Genomic DNA, 22,212 nt, shown 5'->3' on the forward strand with positions numbered 1-22,212 from the left:
ACGTACTTTCGTCTTTGAACCTATCGGAGCTCCCTTCTCGATGAGTATATCGACAACTTCGTGGTGCCCGGAACGGGCGGCGCAGTGAAGAGGAGTGAGCCCGTCCCTAGTTTTGGCTTCGATGTTCGCTCCTTTGCTCATCAGCAGATTGACCATTTTGATCTTTCCCCACTTGGCTGCCACGTGCATTGGAGTAATATTGTGCTGGAATGGAAAACGCATCCGTTAGTCGATCAAGGTCATAATGCAGTATATACTCTATTACGAGACACGGCCATACCTTAGCTGCGAAATTAACGTTAGCTCCTTTATCGTAAAGCAAGGAAGCGATTCTATCGTTGCCGTAGTGAGCGGCGATGTGAAGAGGCGTGAATCCACTTTTCGACGTCACATCTGGATTGTGGTCGTTCTGCAAGGACAAAGATTGCATTAGTCTCTAATAGAAAGCAGAAATTTCTCGATTTTATAGGCGTACGTAAAAGAAAGTACCTGCAAAAGTAGAGCGGCTGCTTTACAGTCGTCCTTCTTCGCAGCTATGTGGAGAGCCGGTAGCCGAACCTTTCCCCTCGTGTCGTTCTCTAGAAGAACCGCGACGACTTTGTCGTGTCCCTGCTGCATCGCCACGGCCAGCGGCGTAAAGCCATCCTGAAAATCGACGGAGAAGCATTTTAGTACAACATCTCTAAATTTTGCGATTCGAACCAACAACTCTCTACGCTCATTACCTCGGTCGCGAGTGTCTGGTTGGCCCCCTTGCTGAGGAGAAACTTGACGACGGAATCGTGGTTCTCCTGGGCCGCCATGTACAGCGGCGTGAATCCATTCTGGCTCTGCGCGTTGACCGAGGCTCCCTTCTGCACCAGCAACTGCACCACCTCCTCTTGACCAGCTGTACAGAACATAAATAAATTCAAAGTCAGTCTCTGGTGTAGAAAGTTGAAAAAATGCGAAGAATTCGCACGCGAGAGAATGTGGACACTTACCAAGAGAGGCGATGTGCAGCGCGGTGTTTCCCTTTTTCGTCGCGGCATCGACGATTGCCCCACGAGCGAGCAACTCCCTAACGATTTCCAAGTGGCCATCTTTGGCCGCTAAATGTAAGGCATTCAATCCGTTCTGCAAGCATGTAACAACACCCTTAAGCGGTCGCTAGTTTATTAGAAAACACTGGTTTATTAGTCTGTTCTCGAGAATCGTTAGTTTCAAAGCTCAGCGTAGGATCGGGGGAGAGTATAATAATAAAGTAAAAATAGAATGTTATATCTTTCTGAAGTATACACATACGAGAGATGATCCAACTACATGTCTACCGTGGTTAAATACATTACTCTGGCTCACAATTTACATACTGGGTTAATCATTACGGATAAGAGATTCTACAGCGTTTCGTGTGTCGTTTATTTATCGAAAATTTCAAAATTGACAAAATCCGTTTTTCAGCACAAAGCACACCCACCACAACACAATGTCACGGGTATCATATCCGCCCTTGAAACCCATGGCTCGAAAAAAGAAGACGAAAGAGACAACCCTTCCCACTCCATCTAAGCTTGCGAACACCGAGCTCGAGGCGTTTGATAATAGCCAAAGTGTCGCTGCCGAAGGGCCTCGAGAGTCTTGTTCGCCTCTTGCAGCCCTTCGACCTCTCATCCGTGGACACTATACATCTCTTTTCCCCAAGCGTCGACCCCCAGTATCATCATCGGCGAGGGTTTCGTGGCGAACGTGTACGTGTGTGAATATTCAGTGTGTGGAGAGGGTTGCTAGCAGTGGCCTTAAGGTGAGACAGAGAGAGAGAGAGAGAGAGAGAGAGAGAGATGGATATGTACACGAGCAAGAGAGAAAAGAGAGCTTCGTGGCTTTTGCGTTGAAATGAGGGCTTATCGGAGTTGAGGCTCACCGCGTTCGAGGCGTTGATGTCGACGCCCGCGTCCAGGAACTCCAGCACCTTCTCCAGCTGGCCTGCTCGAGCTGCGCGCAGGAACGACGTGCTCGGGTCACCCTGGAATGGAAAAATTATTGTTAAAAGCTGATATAAACGTTTATAATGATTGCATTATAGCTATAGAGTAATAGGAATTGCAGTGAGGTACTCCGGACAGTCTCGAGAAACTCTGTGTGTGCGCAAACATCGTAGTACAGTTTCCCAAGCAAGTTTGCACAAAGGATTACGAGCGTACAGCGCGATTGCGCACACACCACAGCAAGCTCCGCCACAACATTCGTTCTGCATCTTATCGCGAGTTAACAACGCGTTCGATAAGAAACCGAGTCAATATTTGATCGCGTATAAAGCTACGCACTACAACATTATACTGCTTATACTACTCCTCGCGATTGATCTCATTCATAATTTCCTATACTATCTTATCTCCGCCCATACGTACTACAATGCACACAACGTAACCGCGCGTTGCGCAACGACGATTCTTTACATCCGCCTTCAAGTTCAGCATCGATACTCCGAATCGTTATACTGACTCAGTCTATAGCAACAAACGAGCGAATTGTTTATTATCCCGAAAAATCCTCCTCGACTTCAAAGGCCGCCTCGATGATGCACCGCCTCTGCTATAAACGCATTTTCGCTTCCCCCCCCCCCCCCCCTCGCCCAGCTCTCCACGTTACAAGTATGTATACAATACATACATTTTCGTCAGAAGCGGCAGCGGCAGCACTTAGTCTGAAGGGGACGCGAGGGATATGTATGCAAGTTTAAAGGGAAAGGCTCTCTTATACTTCACAGGGCGAACGCGATGACGTCACACACACACACACACACAGGGGTGAGGGAACTTTACCCCCCTGGCTCGACCGCAGTGCAGAGAGTAAAGGACCGATACACATACACATACACGCTATACACACTTTCTGCGCCGGCACAGGTGGATCGATTTTTTTCCTCGCCAGTGTGTCCTGGACGACGAGGAAATCGCGCAGGGAGACACGCGAAGTTGCGAACACCGGCTTTGCGCGGGTTATTGTTATTATACGCGTGCGCGCGGGCTTTTGCTCTATGGGATATGGACAAGGGCTGTAAGAAAGCTTTGATGTGTGTGAGAACGTTTTTTTTTTCGATGTATATAATAATGTATATAATGGAAGTAGAATTTTTTTTTAAGAGGTGTATGAGAAACAAACTGATCATTGAGCCTGCGATCATCAAACGAAATATTTACAATTCCCAACGATCCTCCAATGAAAACAAAGCCAATATCATCGTATATCCTTATCAAAGCCGAGCCAACCCTCGAGCAAACAGCCAAGACAGAGAAGGAAGCACACAGAGTATAGCCGAGTACGCGCGTGCCACGCGTAACATATATCCTAGGGGCAACCGGCGGCAGCGGCGTCTACTTCGCGTGTAATCGATACCCTCTCGGCTTTTCCTTTCCCTTTTTCGCCTCGGTTAAAGAGAATACACACACACACACACACACATACAAACTCGTGCATACGTGCGCCGCTGAACTCACCGGCTGTTGTACAGTATCTACCAGGACAGGGGACACCGCAGGGCAGCCACGCTGGGCACAAGCACAATGGGGCTGTGTGGGTGCGATTTCGAGCCGCGGTAGAGGATACACCGTGCGCACGTGTGTTTTCTATATCGTGGTATGAAAAATAATATGCACTACTGTCCGCTACTATTACAGCATGATATCATCCTGAGGCTATAACGCTAAGTAAAACGGTAAGTGCCGCCGACGTAACAATCAAATTAGTATTCGAGCCGCGAGAACGGCGCACGTAGACCGAAAATATCCGGCCGGCTAACGCAAAGTGACCGCTGCATAATATATAACGTAAACTCGCCTTACTGGGGATCTCTAAGCGTCATCCCCGCGAATATAACGGCTGTGCGCGCTTCGCTCCGAAAATCAAAGGAGAGTTAAATCCAAGGCGATATTATGGCTACGATTAAAAAAATAACGTTTCATCGCCGAGGAATGTGTCGAGCAGCGCTGTTACGCAAGCCTGGAGAGTACGTGTATAAATACTCGTTCATATATTGTGTACGCCAAGTGTGCCCGCATGCATTTAAATGTCCAAATTTAAAGCCGAGAGAGCTTACAGCTCCTGGGATATTTAAATCTCTGACGTTGAGACTCCGCTCAGAGTGCTTGTGTGCGTGGAAGGGACTTTGTACGAGTCTTTCGGTTATTTTCGGATACGCCATGGTACTCGCGGTGTGTACACGTGGATTGTTGTGGTGTGTACGATCGGTTTTTGGTCGGAATTGGACCGGCTCCAGGTGGCGAAGGCTCTCCATTTCACACAATCGCAAAACCCTCTGAAAAATAAAAAAGCTCACGCAAAAAGCAGCTTTGCTGCAGAAGAAGAGCGTTGGCCGACAGACACAGCGTTCTCTACCGAGTGCAACGTCCTCTCGATCTTTCAGCCCCACCTCCTTCTTTCTCTCTCATCCATTCAACCCCTCGAAGACACAGCCGCTTGTTTGCTCTCGTATCCTCAAAGAAGCTTCTTCTTCTTCTTCTTCTTCTTCTACCTCCTCTTCTCGCCGGCATATCTGCCTAAATAATTCAGAGCCGCTCGCGGTCGTTAGCTTCGAATTTCGCGCACGAGTTACGTGTACCTACTCTACCTACATAACCGTCGCGTCATATTCGTATAAGAGACCGGAAAGAGGATTAGCTTGTGGAGAGAGGATGACGCGAGCGCACGTGGCCTTGTCGTCAGTTTGTGAACCGTTGCGCGCGCGAACGCGCTCGGCTTGAATGATTATTTTATATGTGTATGGGAGAGGTCTACTCTGCGGTGTAACTGTTGATGGAAGACGTGGATTTAGGAGGATGACGGGCGAATAGAGATCGGTATATCTTTTTCGACGAGTTACGTTTTTATATTGAATAATTCGTTCCATTAGGAGGATATATCGCGCGAGCGATGAGACTGATTAATATTGAATCATTCAATTAAAATCGCATTCATACGGCGTGGTGTACAGATACGATGAAAATAAGCTTCGTAATACGCGGAATGTCATCGATAAGAGGCAAACATTACACGCGTGATTACGAAAGCCGACTGTGGCCTTCCAAAAATTTCCCCAACAACGAAAAAAAAAACTCGAAACAGCACACGCGAGAGCGAAACCACTGCCAAAAAAGGAGGCACGAGCCAGCTTCCAAAGGATTCTCGTTTCGGCTCTCTGACGGGCTCGAAAATCCAAGCGGTTCTCTCTCCCTCTCTCCTCTCGGTGCCAAGTCGATAAGAGCCCGTTCGAATACACATTACAATCCCGTTTTGAATTCTCTTTCGAAGGATGCATCCCTCGATCGTTATTAGCCTCCGATCTAATCCCGCTCGCTTCCAGTTAAACTCGCAGATGTTTGTATAAACGGTCGTTTTTCGGAAACTCGGCCAAGGCCGACATCGGAATTTTTGATAACTCGTCGCACAGTGCAGTTTCCACTTGAGGCTACTTGCTGTCTTTTTACCGGCTGAATCACACGGGTTGCGTGATGTCTTGAATTGCTACAATTATTAATGCCGTCCGGCGTATTGTTGCAAAACGAGAGCTGTGTGCGACGATGATGGCCCCCCTGCAGTAGTGTACGAGCGAGTTATGTAGTAGCCTCGAGAGATAGAGAAAGAGAGAGAGAGAGAGAGAGAGAGAGAGAGAGAGAGAGAGCGGAGATTGACGCTGACGTAAACTTCTTTTTCGGACGACGACGTCAGACTGTCTATCTAGTGTTCTCTTCTTCGTTGTTCCTCCGATATTGGGGGATTTCGAAAATTTTTATAAGCGACTCCTTTTTTCCTCTTTCTCTCGCTTGCGTGTTGTTTACCGACTCTTTTACATTCGCCAGAGCGTTTTTACGAAGTTTATTACGCTCGCGAGGTCAAACGCGAGATTTTTAATCGTTTTTTTTTTTTCGTTGTTTAAAGAATCAATTCTCGTAGACGCAAATTCCTCACTGATGGTCTATACGGGGCGATCGTGAATTGAGCGCGCACAGCTGCGGGCAAATTGAAATATAGCCGCTTAATTAGGATTAACAAATCAGCCCTTGATGAACGTCACTCGCCGACACAGATGCCGAACGGATTACACGCGAGCATGTAGTGCAGTCAGCTCGTAGGCGTAGAAATGTTGTGACCGACTTGTAGCCGAGGCAGCAGATGGGCTTTGATAAAAATCTCGCAGCTCGATGCATACATGCATGCGCTGCTTTATTTTATACCGCACGAAAATCTGGATTAGGGTTTTTTCTTATCGATCGCGGGCGTAATACACGAGGAAGATTGCGGAATAACCTGCAATTGAATTGTAATTGGAGTAGTTGGAACAAAATTTGTGTACGCGTGTGGTATTAAGCTACTCTCAAGGTCGAGTGTGTCTGCTAATTTTAGAGGACTTGTTACATACGCTGATGTGATAAGCTGAATAATAATTTGGCTTCTCTGGGCGGTATTGATATCTCAAACGTGTAAGAAATGATTGCTCGTGTGGTCGTTTACCAGACGTTATACACGTCGTCTTATTGACGGAAGTGGCATCTGGAATATGATTGGTGCCGCAGTCTAATGACAGGCATTCTTTTTATGCGAGTTTAAAAAAAAGTCGCTCGCGCGACTAAAAAATAATCCGAGAATCGTGTCTCGAAAATAACAATAAAAAAGATCATTCGACAAACGATTTCACAGAAAGCACGCGTGCATCAGCGTCCGGTATAACGTATACACATATATACATTCAGGGGTGTCAAAAGTTAATAAAGGGTTCCGGTCATATTCTCTCCTCATCTCTTTTTTTTTTCTATTCCATTCACAGCCGTGAGGGGAGCGACTCGAGCGAGCTGGCCCGGGCCATACAAAGTATCACTTCCTTTCTGATTAAATTCGACACAGCTCGTTGATTGCCTCGATGAATCGAAATGGACGCCGTGTCCGTATTGTGATGCTAATACCCCGCGCAGTGAACACTTGATTTTATATTTCAAAATCAAAATGGGATTTTATCGCCTTTTCGTGTAATCCACGTCTTTATAAAATACACGCGCAGAACAAACGAGAAGGAGACGGAGAGGATTATACACGCGTTATGATACCTCAATTAAAAGCAATGAGATAGCCGCGCAGTGCGCTAAGTGCTTCTTCAATAAAAACGTCAAATTCCAAGAACATAAGTCTCTCGAGACAGCACACGCATGAAGAGTTCAAAAACCAATAGGGAAAACAACAGAGAGCAACGTGCTTACGCGCGCTTGAGTCCAAGCTCGATTGAAAATAGCCTCTCTCGAAAATCGTCCCCTGCATACTTCGGCCGCTCTGAGCAATCTAACTATAGCGCACCTCACCGGCGTCTAACTATAGTGCGATTCCGCGAACGGGTTAGCCGCACCGGCTCTTCTCTCAGTGCGTGTGTACCGCAGCAGCAGCCAAGCATTATCAATCGCTCACTTTTCTCTCACTCGATACAGCAGCATCGCACAAGGTAAAACTCTCCGCGGCGCTGATGCTTTTTGTCCCTTCTTCCGGCCTTGATCCTTAGCTGCTGCTGCTGCACATGCTTTCGAAAGAAAGAAAGAGCAAGCGGCGGACTATTAACTCGCGCGAGCGGGTCGTTGCCCGGAGGAGAAGGAGAGAGAGAGAGAGAGAGAGAGAGAGAGAGAGCTTCACGAAGCGTGACCAAGAGACCCGTGAACGAGAGGGAGACCGGACAGCGGCGAGTCTTCTCTCTTGCTTCTTACTTTCTGCATCTTCACTCTCGGTGCAGTGTACAAGAGAGAGAGAGAGAGAGAGAGAGAGAGAGAGAGAGAGAGAGAGAGAGAGAGAGAGAATCCGGTTCGACGCTGGGATATAAAAGCGCGCGTGAGCTTGATTGACTGGCGGTGTATAGCGTCGCCCGCATGAAGACCTATCGAAGATCATGTGCGTTGATTGGAAGGCGTACATGGGTACCTATAAGGGAAGGACACACGAAGGGGTGTCGGATGTCTCGAGCACTTCCGCCTCGAGTTTGCGTGATTTAATGAATGGGCCAATCGTGCAGCGCGTGTATGCTCCAGATCGCTGACGCACGCGCTCCGATGACTCGTTGATGATCTTGACCCAATGGGGGGGAGCCAACGGCCGTGAAAGATTAGGCGCGTGCGTTGTTGGATATGGAAATTGTTTTTATCGGTCGAGCGATAAGGTTCTTTTGGGATGTGTGGATTGTTGGATGAATGCGGTGGTTTGTGCGCGCGCGGGTGAGCCGCCTTTAATTACGATGATAAATGAAGGTGCGGTGCCTTTTTGTCGGCAGGGATGGAGAAGGGAATTAATGAGTTTTGAAATGAGGCGTATAAGAAGCTCGTAAATTTTTGTTTCCCGTTGACGATTGTGAAATCAAACGCAATATAAGTTTAATGGAAAAGGAGGTCGTGCGCGGCTAATAGAAAAATGCGAAAGACTTCGCAAACTATTATACAGGCCTTCCTTTCGTCACCTCCGAAAAGCCCTGAATAAAGAGCGGCTACGCACAGGTATACAGAGAACCAACGCGTGTCGGCGGGTCGCATTCACACGCGCCGGGGCATCAGATTTACCGCTCGTTTCTAGTGCGTCGGTGCGTTGACCTGCTATACAGCGAGAGAAAGAGAGAGAGAGAGAGAGAGAGAGAGAGAGACAAGTGCGTCGAGTTGCACAATACCGACTCTTGGCACTTGTCATATTCTCTCTCGCTCCTGCCGCGCGAAAACTTTTCAATGGCTTCAATTTGGATAAACAAACGCGCCGGCGGGAATATTTGAATGGACTGATATGAGGTCGCCAAATGTGCAGCCGTCTGCAGCTCGTTTCTCCGGGGTATACAGCAGTATACGGAGTGTGTTATCGTAAGAGATGTGGAATGAGGCCTTGATGGGTTTGATAATGCGCTATTGTGCCGAAGGTATGCGTATATGAACGTTCTATATTTATAACACAGAATGGCGTATAAAACCATGCTTTTCCCAAAGCGACCTACACCCAAAAATCCAAAAAACTTCCATCCGGCGGAAGCTCCGCACAAAAAGGAGAGCCGCAGCCCTCGACAAAAGATATCCAAACGCGCCGGTATACTCCGATTCCAACTCCTATAATCATCCGGCTAATAAGCGCGCGCGCCCACAGCGAGCTTTGAGAGTCAGGAGTACATGCACGCGACAGCAGGGTATACCGCAGTGCAGCTAACTGCAGCGTCAGGCTCGGCCAGCTCCGTGGAATTTTTCCCATTTATATACTCCACCCGCTAAAGAGCCTCTTTCACTGCTCGATGATCCTTATTATCGACGCTCCTCCTGCCCTTCTCACGCGAGAGAAAGAATTGAAGAACGAATCGCCGTCGCTTTCATCAAATTATCCTATGCGTTATTAAACGAGAGAAGTAGATGATGAATTATATAGGAAGAGCCCGGGCACGATGTGGGCTCAGAAATTGTTCGAATGAAAAATCCCCGTATAGTTATTAGAACGAATCACTTTTTTTAAGACAGTCGGAAGCCTTTTACGGCGATGCAGCAAGAGAGATGCGCGTAGCGTGACGAAACTCGAGCGGCTCTTTTTTCCGGAGAAACGTCGTGAGCATTTTTGCAGAAATAACCGGCTCTCGCAGTTTCACTTTCGCGCTCGCGTTGCAAAGAGCTTGTTTACGAGAAGAGACTTTGTATAATTGGATATTCGATACTGCGATTGTTTTCCGTTACTAATCGCATTTTTGCGCAGTCGACGGATGAAAAATTCACGGCAGACCTATTAGCGAGACTTCTCTCTCTCTCTCTCTCTCTCTCTCTCTCTCTCTCTCTCTCTCTCTCGATCCACAGCGAGAGAGAAAACAGGTCTCTCTCTCTCTCTCTCTCGTAAATCCCCTTTCGCGAAAATTGGATTGCCTCGACGCAACCCCCCCCCCCCCACACACACACACACAGTATACATGTGACCTAACGACACGCTGTCGTCACAAGATGCGTCGCGAAGGTGAGTCTGTTATATTCAGCGAAAAACACGCGTATAACTCACCGGCCCGGCGCAGCTCGCGAGAGTAAAAAAATTGTCCTCGCGTAATATGCGCAGACTGACGTAAGCGCACACGCGCGATTATCTCATCGACTACGAATCGTCATCTTTATTCAACGGTCACCTCGTGAGAGAGTCGAAGGCTCTGCAGTGAAAGGTATAGGTTCACGGTCAGCAGCATCGCCGAATAACGTAATTTCGCAGGCAGCGGAAAAGAGCCTTTTTCCAGCTTTTCTATTTTCTTTTTTTTTTTACGACGATGCGGCGCAGGAGTGGCGGTAGCGCTGCAGGGATATCGAGGAAAAAATTACCGGAGGCTGTGCAGCCCGGTATGGCCGATCGATTTTACTGTGGCTTTAAAAGCGCTTTTGTGTGCTGTGCTGGGACGAGAGCTACCGCGACGCGGCTATGCAAGTTCATTGCTTTTGTGACGCTTGATGGGCACACTGGAGATTGAATGTCGAGGCGGCGGCTCTCTGGTGCTTCTTTTTTTCTATTCACGGTGTTCCGTTAAATAAATATTGTTGCCAGATAGGTCTCGAAAATCCTTTTATGGCTCTGACTTTTACGACGCTTCACAGTGTACGAAGAACGAAAGTCGTTATTAAATTCATTATAAACAAAGCGCCATTTCCATGAAAGCTCTATAGGTACATCCGCTGCGTATTACGTCTAATTAAAAAAGAAAAACTGTGCACTCGCGCACGTTTGATTTCCCCGGAGGCATTCGCCTATTATTGACTTAGAGCTGCTGACCTAATGTACAATTAAATCTTATTATTACATTATTCCGCACTGGTTGTGTTATATGTACGCCGCGCGGCGCCGCGGAAAATCCAGTTACTTTGCATTATTCTCTTTCCGCAAATATATTACAGCCGCGACACGTCTCGAGATTGTTATAACGTCACACAGGTGTATATATCTGCAAACAATGTGAAGTAACGAGAAAAACTTTGTCCGGACGATAATACTATTCCGAGAAACATAACGCTATGCGTCATTTGTATTCCAGTGTATAAAACACCGTTAGACAACGTGCTTCACACTGCATAACGTACAAAGTGCCAATCATCACCATGTGTATGGGTATGTGCGTCTGTAAAAAAAAGCCGCTTTGGAATCTCGATCGATCGATGAATCAATCACTCGCGAGAGGTACAGCATCTTTGACGAAGAGGAAGAGGCGACTATGCATCGATCGGCGGGTCGAAATCAATTGGTGTCAAACGGTGTCAATTGCTTCGGACGATTCGGCTCTGATTGACCAAAGTCGAGTCGAAAATTAATTATTTCGTTATTCGGCAATTCCCCTAAAAGCTCGATCTATATATACAACGCGGACACGTGTCAATTTGCCTTGCGTGTGCTCGGGACGTTCGGCTATTTAAATATTGCGTGTTTGGCTCTTAGGTGTGTGTGTGTGTGTGTGCGAGGATCGTACTTTTTTTTTAGAACGAGACTTTTTTGTACTTTATTAGAGGCTGGCGATGGAAAAACGTAATTACCGACAAGGCCACATCCTTCGAGCGGTGTGATTTACTTAAAAAACGAATCAGCCTCATAAACACTGACGAATCGAACTTGAAATACATCCAACACAATTATAAGCGTAGGTGTTGCATAGCCTCAAGCGACGTTCGAATTTACTGAGGTCGGCTAGTATATATAGCCGCTCTTCTCCGTTTTCGCGTGGTCAGCGATGATAAAGATCCGAGAAGCATAAGCGAGCAACAACGGCGCATCAGGTATATATACGGAGACGAATATATACTGCTCTTACGTAAGCTGCTCTCTTCAAATTGATATCATACTCTACAGTACACGCGGTCGCGTGCGTTTTAGTGTAGCTGTCGCGTGTCGCCCTCGATAATATCGCTCTCTCTCTCTCTCTCTCTCTCGGCTCTGTATTATGATGTGTGCGATATGTATATATTATCGCGTACAAGTTTCTTCTTTCTTTACATAAGAAATGTTGACCCGATTGGGATGTAATTTATAGAGAAGCTTAATACAACCCATCACGAAGTTCGATTCACCGGACTCAAAGATAGTTGCAGTTATATAGCGCGAACGGCTCAGGCAGGCCCGACAAGGTTATAGGTGGCATGTAGGTGGCACAGCGCTATATGCATAGACTCGAAGCGCAGGATACTGATGAGGGAAATGAAAAAGTGCCTATGCGCCACCTGTCGCCGATGGCTAGGGACTAGAGTGCCAGAAAAGCCAGTCCAGAACTCTCTATCGAAGAAATCACTGAAAGCTCGAATAACGCACGTCAATCAGCTATCGACGATCAGCGAAAAATCAAAGTCAGGGCCGCACCGATATATTAGCTACTATACTGCCCTTGGCTATATAGGTACCACACAAATCCTCGCGTCTCTTTTATTCTCTCTCCCCCTTGCGTATACGCAAGCTCACGCGCACACGCTCGCAAGTTCCGGGCTGACTCGACGCGCGACGACGCATTTAATTAAGCGCTAATGAAATGGACGTGTCGTCGTCGTCGTCGTCGTGGCGGCTGATGCGAGGGGATGTGTCGGCGACTCTCTTTTCTTCTCTCTTTCTCTCGCTCTATACGCCCTCCGACGACCTACATTCGACGAGCTCGATGCATGATTTTATAGCTGGAAAGAGAGAGAGAGAGAGAGAGAGGAGAGTATAGGTATATAGATCGGGGAGGAGAAGAAATGCGGGCGAGGCTTTGATCGCGCGCGAGGGAGAACCGCGTGTGTAATTGCGGTATATGGTCTCGTTGAAAAGTTGGCCAAATGCGAGGCGAGAGAGAAAGAGGGAACCGGGCGGCTAATTAAGCTTGTGTGAATTGGAACGAGTTACGCGTGGGATTTCCTCCTTTTCGCGAGATTACAAAAGTGATTATAACTAACGGCAGTTTTAAAACAGCAGCTTCGATAAAGCTTCCGAGAAAAGCACAACTCGCAGCGACAGTCTGCGAGTGATATTCCAACACACCGGCCTAATAACACCAAAAGTCGAGCTGAAAGTATAGAAGGGAGAGGAGAAAGAAGAAGAAAAGCTTTAAAAACACACAAGACAGTTTCAAGGGGGCGCAGCGCGACGTCCTTCACCCATATTCTCGCGCGCGGGTGGCGACAGTGGCTGCGGATCTCTCCGAACGGAGTTTTCCCCGGGAGGAGGAGGGAGGAGGGTAAGGACTCTGCGTTCAGCTCCGAGAGAGCTGAGGAATCAAATCGATTCGGCCGCCGACGCTGCGCCTTTAACGCGATTGCTTACCACCGTCCGTCTGTATAGACGTGTTTTGTTTCTTCCCTCGCATTTGTTTGTTTGTTACCGGCAATATCGTTTTTTCTCCGAAACGATGTATAGAAGTTTAATGGAAAAGTTGTAAATACGAAATGTTATTTACGTCGTTAAAAGCCTAAGCTCAAGCTCACGCATTCGAAAAAGCGCAATTGCAAAGTCCGATTAGCGGAGATTCAAAATTCACCATCGTTTGACCCAGTTCCTCCACGCGCCAACAACAACAAAAAAAAAAAAGAAAGTAGAACCACCACCGTTTCGACTCAAATATTTATCGAAGGCATAACACATGCGCCGGTAAAAAACCAATCAAAGCGTTTACGGCACGGGTTGCAGCAGCGAGGATAATACAATTTTACACTACAGCTGCGCTCGCGCGGCCTTGAAACAATAATGTATCAAGCGCAGGGCAGATCGTTCGAAATTAACTCTGCGGAGGTTATTTTTACGCGGAGATGTACCAAAAGCGTCCGACTGTAGTTTATATGTCTGAGATATTTTTTTTTTTTTTTTTTTTGCGAGTAGTAAGTATAGGCAGCTATAGGCGACAGTTAACGAGTTGAAAAATCAATAGCCGATATACTCGGAGCGGCATGCGCTAGTGGAATCCTCATAAGTGCGAAAATAGCGAGCGAGCGACGTTCTGGTATCGGTGGAGCGTATTAAAAATTCTCGAAACCTCTTTATTTCTCGATATTTTCTGGAAAAAATAATGAATTAACGAATTGCTGGTATCGCGATGGCTTTGTTTTTATTTTGCAGGTACACCGCTGTATGTACATGCAGTAAAAGCATCGAGAAGAAAAAAAGCCAGTCGCCAAGAGGAGGAGAATCGATAACAGCAGGAGCAGCTTGATTTTTCCGCATTGCTCTTTCCCCAGACGTAGTTTTTCAATAGCTCCGCGAGACATCGCTTCATACATAAATACAGGTATATCGGCCACGACAGGATTACCTACTCGCGGAGGAAGCGAGAGAGAAACAAGCGCTGCAGTGCACTAGGTGCAGCCCGGGCTGCTGCTGCTGCCGGCACACGGCTATATGTGGGCCAAGCGCAAAATGGAGGCGAGCGGGTCGATATGAACGCGGCAGCATAGCGCTGTTTGCCGCAAACTCTTCCTCCTCCTTATATACACTTCCAAGCGGAAGGTGTACGTGCGTGTGAGTGGGTGCTTGTGCGCCCCCGCTTTTTTCAAGATTATTCTTTTTTTATTCAGGGCTGCTGGCGGTAGCGCTGGTGGATCGGAAAATTTTTGGGATGTCACTGGGGCGTTGCCGGGAGGAAGAAACGGCTGTCCTTTCGTCGTGTAATTGGACCGGTTATACCCGCGGGTTGATTAAATCCTGGCTCTGATTTATCCGTAATGGAGGGACAAGATTTCGCGTGTTTCCCGATTTATCCTGCGATCGATACCTGATATAAAGCCTGAATTTAAACTCGCGGAAAGCCACTTTTTAGTATATACTTCGTATAGCGCTTATCTCGTCGTGGACACGAGAGGATTAGCCTACTGCGTAGAGAGAGAGAGAGAGAGAAGAATGAAAACAAACGTGTCGAGAGGCGCGAAATTTAAAATCTTAATATTTCGTGCGAGGAGAAGAGGATATATACACTAGAGACTATGAGAGGAGGATTATATTTTCGCGGGGCTATCTGCTGGGGTATATAGTCAAGAGGGTGTGGTTCACAGGCGCGACGTCGTCGTCCTCTGAGAGATGCCGCCGGTCGTATAATAAGGGATCGAGTTTATTTATTTTCATTTTGCAGCTGCAGTCCCTCTCGCTGATTAGCGCTGGGAATATGTAACGCGAAATTAATTACCAGTATTAGCAGCTCTTACATCCGTTATGATATTCAAAGTTAACACATCACAAGATTCAATCGAACCACACACTGATTAAAATCCTCCTCCACATAGAGCCGATATCAATTTCGGGGGGCACACGGACGAATCTTCTCTATCGGCTGGTGACTCGCGCATATATATATATATAGTATACACTATGACAACAGGCGTCGGCGTCCGGATGAGCACCGAACACAGACGGCGATATCGATCATCCGCGGTATTTAGGTTGGCGCCCGATTAACATCGCGAGCGAGAGAGCTTTCAAAGCTGCTACTTCCATCATCACGACGCGCGAGTGTTTGTTCGTGCTTTTTTCAGCGCCAGACGCGGCGATAAGTGTTTTTCTCTCTCTATAGATCAATGCACGCGTTTAGATATATACATGTATACGTACGTATCGGAATCTTTAAATCGATATGGAAATGCTATACGATCGTAGATTAAACTTCACTTGCTGAGCGAACCATACATATACATGTGGGTCATTAGACGTCGTGAAAATCGAATAAACACGCGAACTAATGCAATCACGGGGCCGATGAAAATTTAGCATCTCCCATAAAGGCTCGTTTCGCCTCGTCGTCAACGTCCACAGTACCATCGCTGCGTCTACTGTACGCAAGTATCCGCATAAATTACAACCAGTTCCCTTTAAGTAACTCGCGCGCGCGCGTAAACTCGGCCAGAGCGCTGAGAGAGACTTTATATACACCGCACTGCTGCACTCTCCAGTCCCTTCATCCTCCAGACTCTCTCTCTCTCTCTCTCTCTCTCTCTCTCTCTCTCTCTCTCTCTCTCTCCCCGGTGTATATGTATACATTGTTATATTTTTAGCATCTCTCAGCGGCACACATCAGCTTAGCGCTTCTGTATACTCGGTGCGATGCACCGGCTGCTCCAAGAAGCATCAAATTGGCGCTTATGCAATTTGGCATATAATCAGCCGAGGCCACGGCTACGCTCTCTGTCTCTCTCTCTCTCTCTCTCTCCGTCATATATTATACTCTACACACACACACACACACACGCACGCGCGCTGCAGAAGCCTAGAGTGCAAAGACGCGTATCCTCGACCTCGCGGGGTTTATTCACACCGGCTGCTGTCTACCGGCGTGGATGATTGCTCGATTTTCTCGTCTGCTACACTCCGAGGGCCGCCGCCGCGCTGCTGCTTCTTGCGCATACGCGAGAGAGTGAGTGTCTGGACCGACGAGTTTTACTCCCCGGGATTTTTCGCGCGAGCGCGCGTTTCTTACTCTTTTTTTCCTCTTGTATAGGCTTTTTGCTCGCACATCGTATGCAGCAGTGCGGAATACGGTAGGCAGTGGTTTGCGGCGTGTAAGAAACCTTAGACGCGAGAAGAGAGCGATGCAAATGGACCGGGAAGTGCGTTTCTCGTGTAGACTGATTAGACGCACCGTTACACCGTAGAATATGAAACCGCGGAGATACGGATCGAGAAAGTATATTAATTTACGGGCTAATAATTTCGAAAAGAGCAAAGCTGGAAAGTACGTATAAACACTGTATACACTGCAGTTTAACCAAGTTTAACGATAATAAGCGTAAATTAGCGTGCGAAAATGAAAGTCGAAAGTTGATTTTTGTAAATGATGTGCGCTCGTTAACCGCGAGAGAGAAAAGGGTGTATACGCGCGGTAGCCGTAATCAAATTTCGCGTAACATGCACACACACGCGCGCGCGCGCGCGTTCGGACAAGCCTGCAGGCCATCCTACGCGATAAAAGCATCCTATAGTTGCTACCAAGAGAGAGATCCGGTTTTAGCCCCGAGAGAGACGCTCAAAGCGAATGTTTTCAAGAAAGTACTTTGACTCTGTTTGCTCAGCATCTCGAAATTTCAGCTCACTCTACTCGCGTATTATACACTCGCACCGCGCGTTTGTTTTCAGCTCTCTTCTGGCTGTGTCGCTAAAAATATTGCGGTGATCCGTCTCGGCTCTTTTCACTACGATATTAGAAGCTATACTTCTTTTTCCTTCGCTACACAAGCTTTTTATTCGTAACGATGCACAATCGCGATTATGCAGCCTGCAGGAGCCGTTTATATTTCGGTGCATCAGCGCAGGCGTACACTGCAGTCTGGAGAGCGACGAGAGAGAAATGGAGAAACGAAAATAAACGAGTGCGTCGTCGGTCGGCGCCTCGTCTGTTATGGCACACGACTCTGCGGCTGCTTGGACGTGGACGCGTTGCAAACAGCCTTGTACAACTGAAAACATCGCCGTGCGAGATTTTTTCTCTCCGATAAACACCTGCAACGAGTCGATCATTATCTCTGTTGGATGTGTGTAAACGGCGAAAACAGAGCCGAAATCGAAGAGGTTGAAATTCGGATTGAATTATTCAGAGCAGAAGACACGCGGCGGGGCTATTAAAAGAGGGAAACCCTCGCGGTATAACGTTGACCCCAGGCAGAGAGAGAGAGAGGCGAGAATAATTAGTAGACGTCGCACCCTCGACGATCTGGACACATAGGCAGGAAAACGGAAACCCCAAGGGTCGAATTATTAGATTCGGCATCGGTTACGCGCTATCACGTACACGCGCGCACACGACGGCGAAGAGACTCGCTTCGAGATCCTTCCACCCCTCAATTGCGAGGGAGAGAAAGTGTATGTGTGGGGGATTTAAAAATAGACTCGTGGAACACGTCGACGACGCCCGTGTGTTACAATCGTATGTATTATAGCCTAAGAGTCAGATCGAGGGCCGAAGCCGAATAATAAGATCGAGCAATTTGCGGGAGAGAATCTAATCTGTAATGATCGGCGCGCGACGCTAAAGAGAGAGAGCCCGAGGAGTATATAATCTAATTCGATGTAATCGCGCGGATAGATACGTCGAGCGAGCGGACATCGATGCGTATACGGCAGCCTTGAATCGTCGTCATTGCTGTACACTCGGCGAGAGCGAAATACCAAAGTGAGAGAGATGGAGAGAGAGAGCTATATCGAGCGCGAGGAGTATGTCTGTGATCCGTGTTCCAAAGTGTTTATGCGTATAAATATACCTACGGCACACGCAGTGGCCGCAGAGAGAATACCGCAGACGCGACTCTCTCGAGGAAGAGTAAAAGGTACGAAGAGGCACGAGACGAGCTACTAATATAAGGCAATGGAGAATCGAGATCATATAACCGCGATACACACAAGTGTCTCGTTAGCGACTGTACATACCTATCAGCGTATTTTTAGAAGACTCTTTTACGTAACGCTTCGGATTAATCCGTCAAAATACTGGAAAAAAAGAGTCCGAGCCGCGCGCCAAACTCGAACTCACCGGCGCACGAGAGAAGACCTGATGGCAGTGCTCCAAATAGGTTCGGTCCGAACGCACCGGCCTATAGAGGATGATGTACACTCCCCTATGCACGGCTAGCTCCTATATAGCCCGATAAAAACAATCGCAGACGCGTTGCTGCATTCTAATGTCAAGGTAAAATGCGGCCCAGTGTGCGCCGCGCGCTCAGGGAACGAGGCTCGAGGGCGCGATTTCTCTTATCGATAACGCTGAGGCTCGGCTATATAGGCTGGGGGCGATGAGGGCCGAGATAAGCCTATGTGCGTATATATGGGATTTTTATTGGGTTATTGTTTGCTCCTGATGGGGTTAATTAGAGAAAGAGAGGAAGAGCGCGAGCTAAAAATCGGCCAATTACGCGTGTCTAATTAGACGAGCGTTGAGTGCATAAAAAGTTAACCAATTATATACGCTGGGAATTTTTAATTAGCTGAGGTAACGACTATTTTAGCATGTATAGGACTAATAATAAACAAAGTATTTTTATCGCGCGCGGCTTCTCCTTCGATATAAAATACGAAGCCACTCATAAAACAGCTTTCTTTTCGTGCTCTAGAACTGCGATTTCATATTTCTGTGTACACACTGGAAGCCTCTATTTTTAGTCCGGAAGAAGAAGAAAAATAGCGACTACCTACCTACGGGGGCACTTATGGTAATTTCGGTTAATCAAAGATCTACGCAGCGCGCGCCGGAGGCGCCTTTTAATCGGTTTACCTTTTCAGTCACACGCATTCGACACGCACACGTGTAAATATAGTACTATAAATACACACGCGTAGGTGTGGGAGTGTGTGTATTCCTTCGCGCGACCGGTGTTTGCAAACAAAAGAGGTCCTTATGAGAGAGAGAGAGAGAGAGAGAGAGAGAGAGTACATATGTGTATGCAAGCGCAGATCTGCAGGGAAACCGTAAACAGAAGCCGATTTTAGTCGTTGCGTAATCCGCTGAGTATACGGTATAAAAAAAATTTTAATCGAGGCTCTCGCGAGCCGACAAAAAAAAGAAACAGAAGATATACGGTTAATTACCTCTTTTTTACACGCACGCGGAAGCTTCTATATTTATTTTCTCTGTAACCACGACAAATCCGAACGACTCACACCATCCAAACGCCCGTCCCACGATATATACAAGCATCGCGACTTTTCCCCCGCATTCTTCCCAATTGAGAACAATCCGGCGGTAATTTTCCGAAACGCTACTCGTCAACACACTCACACACGCGTGTACGGATTGACTCAATTGTTCTCTATACGTGCATCTATATCTCTCGGCGTCACGCGCCGGCCTTTATAGTACAGTATACATACAGTCGAAAAAGTCGGAAGAACAGCTGCACTGAAAATATAGGCGACAGCTGCCTACTGAATATACGTGTCCCCTTCGCACGCGTACGTACGGTTATGCACACCTATATCGTAAAATTCACGACGAATGCTCTATTAGAGCGCATTGCACGAGGGGTCGTTGCTGCGACGCGGGAAGAGAAAGAGAAAGAGAAAGAGAGAATTTCTCGAATATAGATCGTCCAATGCATCAAATGGAGTATAATAACTGGTATATAAGTACGCGTAGTTTCGGATAAAGCGATTCCGCGAGAGACTAGATTGAAAAATACCGGGCCCTCGGCAGCGTCAATTTTCACTCGCCGGTCGTTGCGCGCGACGTGTGTATTTTTTTATATGAACGACGATGCGTCACGCACGAGAATTACGAAACTGGAGCAGCGAGACGAGATATGGCCGCATGTGTACTACTACACTACGCTACTATCGGGCGAATTTGCATTTCCAAAGGTTAATCCGTTCCACTGTCCGCACAGCTATAGGAATATGTATGTTATACGTGCCTGCTATCTCTTTCGCGTTCCGTATACTATAGATACAAAAAAGGCCGCTTCTTTTTAAAAATAAACTCGGAGATAGCGCCGAGTACGAGTAGAGGTACTCTTTTATACGTATAGCGGCTATCTGTCTTGAGATCGGGGAAAAAATACACATCCTCGCGCGCGCGACCTTGACGCCGGGAATCATTGTGTGTTATATTCGTGTGTGTGGATCCCAGCGCTGATGACCTTGAACTTCGAATCGAAAAGTGCAGCTGCGCCGAAGGAGGGAAATCGTTTCCTGATTCCGCGGACTTTTCGAAAGCTTCGGTAATCCAGCCTGTTGTAAGTATATCCGCCAAGTTACAACAGAGACTTTTATACAGACAGAAAATTAGATTATATGGTAAAACTAATGGGCAAAGGACCACACGTTCTCATTAGTTTTCCGCTCGCAGATTCCACAGCTCTGTGCGCCTGTGTAATTATAGGTGTAATCCGCGTCGATCTCTCAAATCACGACTACTCTGCGTACATATATAGGTATGCGAGACGAGAAGGAAGCCCCGTCAGCAGCACACTTCCCTCGATATACATACACACATACATTCTCGAAACCCTTTATCGATTTCCCAGTACACAACGCACTGCAATCCCTCTCACTCGCAAAATCCGCAGAAAAAAGGAGCATAACATAGTCCACATTACCTGTTTGCCGGTTCTCGGAAGAGTCTCGACGTTGGTCCCGGCGACGACCGGCGCCTTCTCCGGGCCGCCGTTCTGCTGGCTCACCTCGACGTTGTTAGTCTGTATCGGCTGCTGCTGCACAGTCGTCTGCACGTTGCTGTCGATCACCATCTCGTTCGCGTTGCCGTTGCTGACCCCAGTGGTCGCGTTGTTCTTGCCGCCTCCGCCACCGCCGCCACCCTTTTTCTCCTCGCCCGTCATCCTCGTCGCGCCAGCTCACCCCGGCTGCTATGCCTGTGTGCGTGTATTATATAGCAACGTCAGGACGTCGACACGTCTTCCTTCCGCTCTTCTTCTTCTTCTTCTCTCTCTCCCGTCCGCTGATATTATGTGGTATATCCCGCGAGCGCGCGCCACCCACCCCCCACAGCACACCTTAACACACTTTCCGCGCGCGCGGCCCTTCCCAGCTACGAGCTCTCTCCGTGTAGGTATATCTGCGAGCGTGTACTCGGCGGCCCTTTAAATCGCCGCCGCACAAGGAGAGAAGAAAAGGAGCTGTGGAGAATAGAGGAGAAAGAGGGATAATAGACGAAAAGGATGACAGCACGGAGGAGGCGCCGCCGGCAGGGCGCGAACTCCGGACGCCCGATTTATCGAACGCCGACGCGCGCGCCTTCAGCTATATATGTATGTACGCGCACACACTCTGCGGCCGCCGTTGTTCCGCGTGTATACACCCCGCAGCAGCGAACGGGAGAGAGAGAGAGAGAGAGAGAGAGAGAGAGAATCCGGGCGAAAATCCTCACACAAAACACTGGCGAGAAAGAGGCAAAGAGACTCGGAACGAAAACTCACTGGCTCCGTGTCTCTTCCAGACTCTCAACTGTTGGCTATATAGGCTTATATCGATATATCTTGTGTGTGCCCTAGAGAGCGCGCGCGAATCCCACCGCTCGGAACGGACCGGCCAGCCAAACTGAGGCCGCCGCGGCGCTTCTGGAGTCGTATACTCGTATGCGACGACGCGACTTTTACACTCTCACACGCGCGAGTGCGCTGGGTAGGGAGCACAACTATATAGCTTAGACAGCTCTCCGGGACACGAAGCTCCCAAACGAAACGCGTCCGTGTGTACTCGCTGTGTATGCGCGAGGGGGCAGATTGCCGGGAGCTTGGCGACATCTCGCGGAAGGAGCCTCAAGCAGCGGGGAGGTCTTTTTGGAATTTGAAG

General features: G+C 47.9%; 2 protein-coding genes across 26 annotated transcripts in view; one reads left to right on the plus strand and one right to left on the minus strand.

Annotated features, from left to right (window-relative positions):
- Window positions 1-22,022, minus strand: part of LOC100122475 (microtubule-associated protein futsch) — a 72,167-nt gene extending 50,145 nt beyond the window's left edge. For 5 of the 24 annotated variants that reach the window (XM_031924970.2, XM_031924967.2, XM_031924963.2 and 2 more), the window contains exons 1-8: window positions 21,837-22,021; window positions 21,000-21,272; window positions 1,901-2,002; window positions 984-1,149; window positions 726-889; window positions 490-645; window positions 281-409; window positions 7-204 (exon numbers count right to left, since the gene is read on the minus strand). In XM_031924970.2, the coding sequence (XP_031780830.1) occupies window positions 7-204; window positions 281-409; window positions 490-645; window positions 726-889; window positions 984-1,149; window positions 1,901-2,002; window positions 21,000-21,239 (1,155 nt within the window). In that variant the 5' untranslated portion in view covers window positions 21,240-21,272; window positions 21,837-22,021. Of the gene's footprint in view, window positions 1-6; window positions 205-280; window positions 410-489; window positions 646-725; window positions 890-983; window positions 1,150-1,900; window positions 2,003-20,999; window positions 21,273-21,787 lie in introns of all 24 variants that reach the window. The other 19 variants (XM_032597333.1, XM_031924965.2, XM_032597331.1 and 16 more) reach the window with 12 other exon arrangements.
- LOC100679561 overlaps window positions 1-22,212 on the plus strand; it is a 38,847-nt gene that overhangs the window by 6,171 nt on the left and 10,464 nt on the right. Inside the window, exon 1 of one of the 2 annotated variants that reach the window (XM_031925004.1) lies at window positions 22,023-22,212. The exons of the other annotated variant lie outside the window; for it this stretch is intronic. The gene's annotated coding sequence lies outside the window, so the exon portion shown is untranslated. Of the gene's footprint in view, window positions 1-22,022 lie in introns of those variants that run through there. 2 annotated transcript variants of the gene reach the window in all.

This window comes from Nasonia vitripennis, chromosome 2 (assembly GCF_009193385.2).
Source record: "Nasonia vitripennis strain AsymCx chromosome 2, Nvit_psr_1.1, whole genome shotgun sequence".
NCBI lineage: Eukaryota > Metazoa > Arthropoda > Insecta > Hymenoptera > Pteromalidae > Nasonia > Nasonia vitripennis.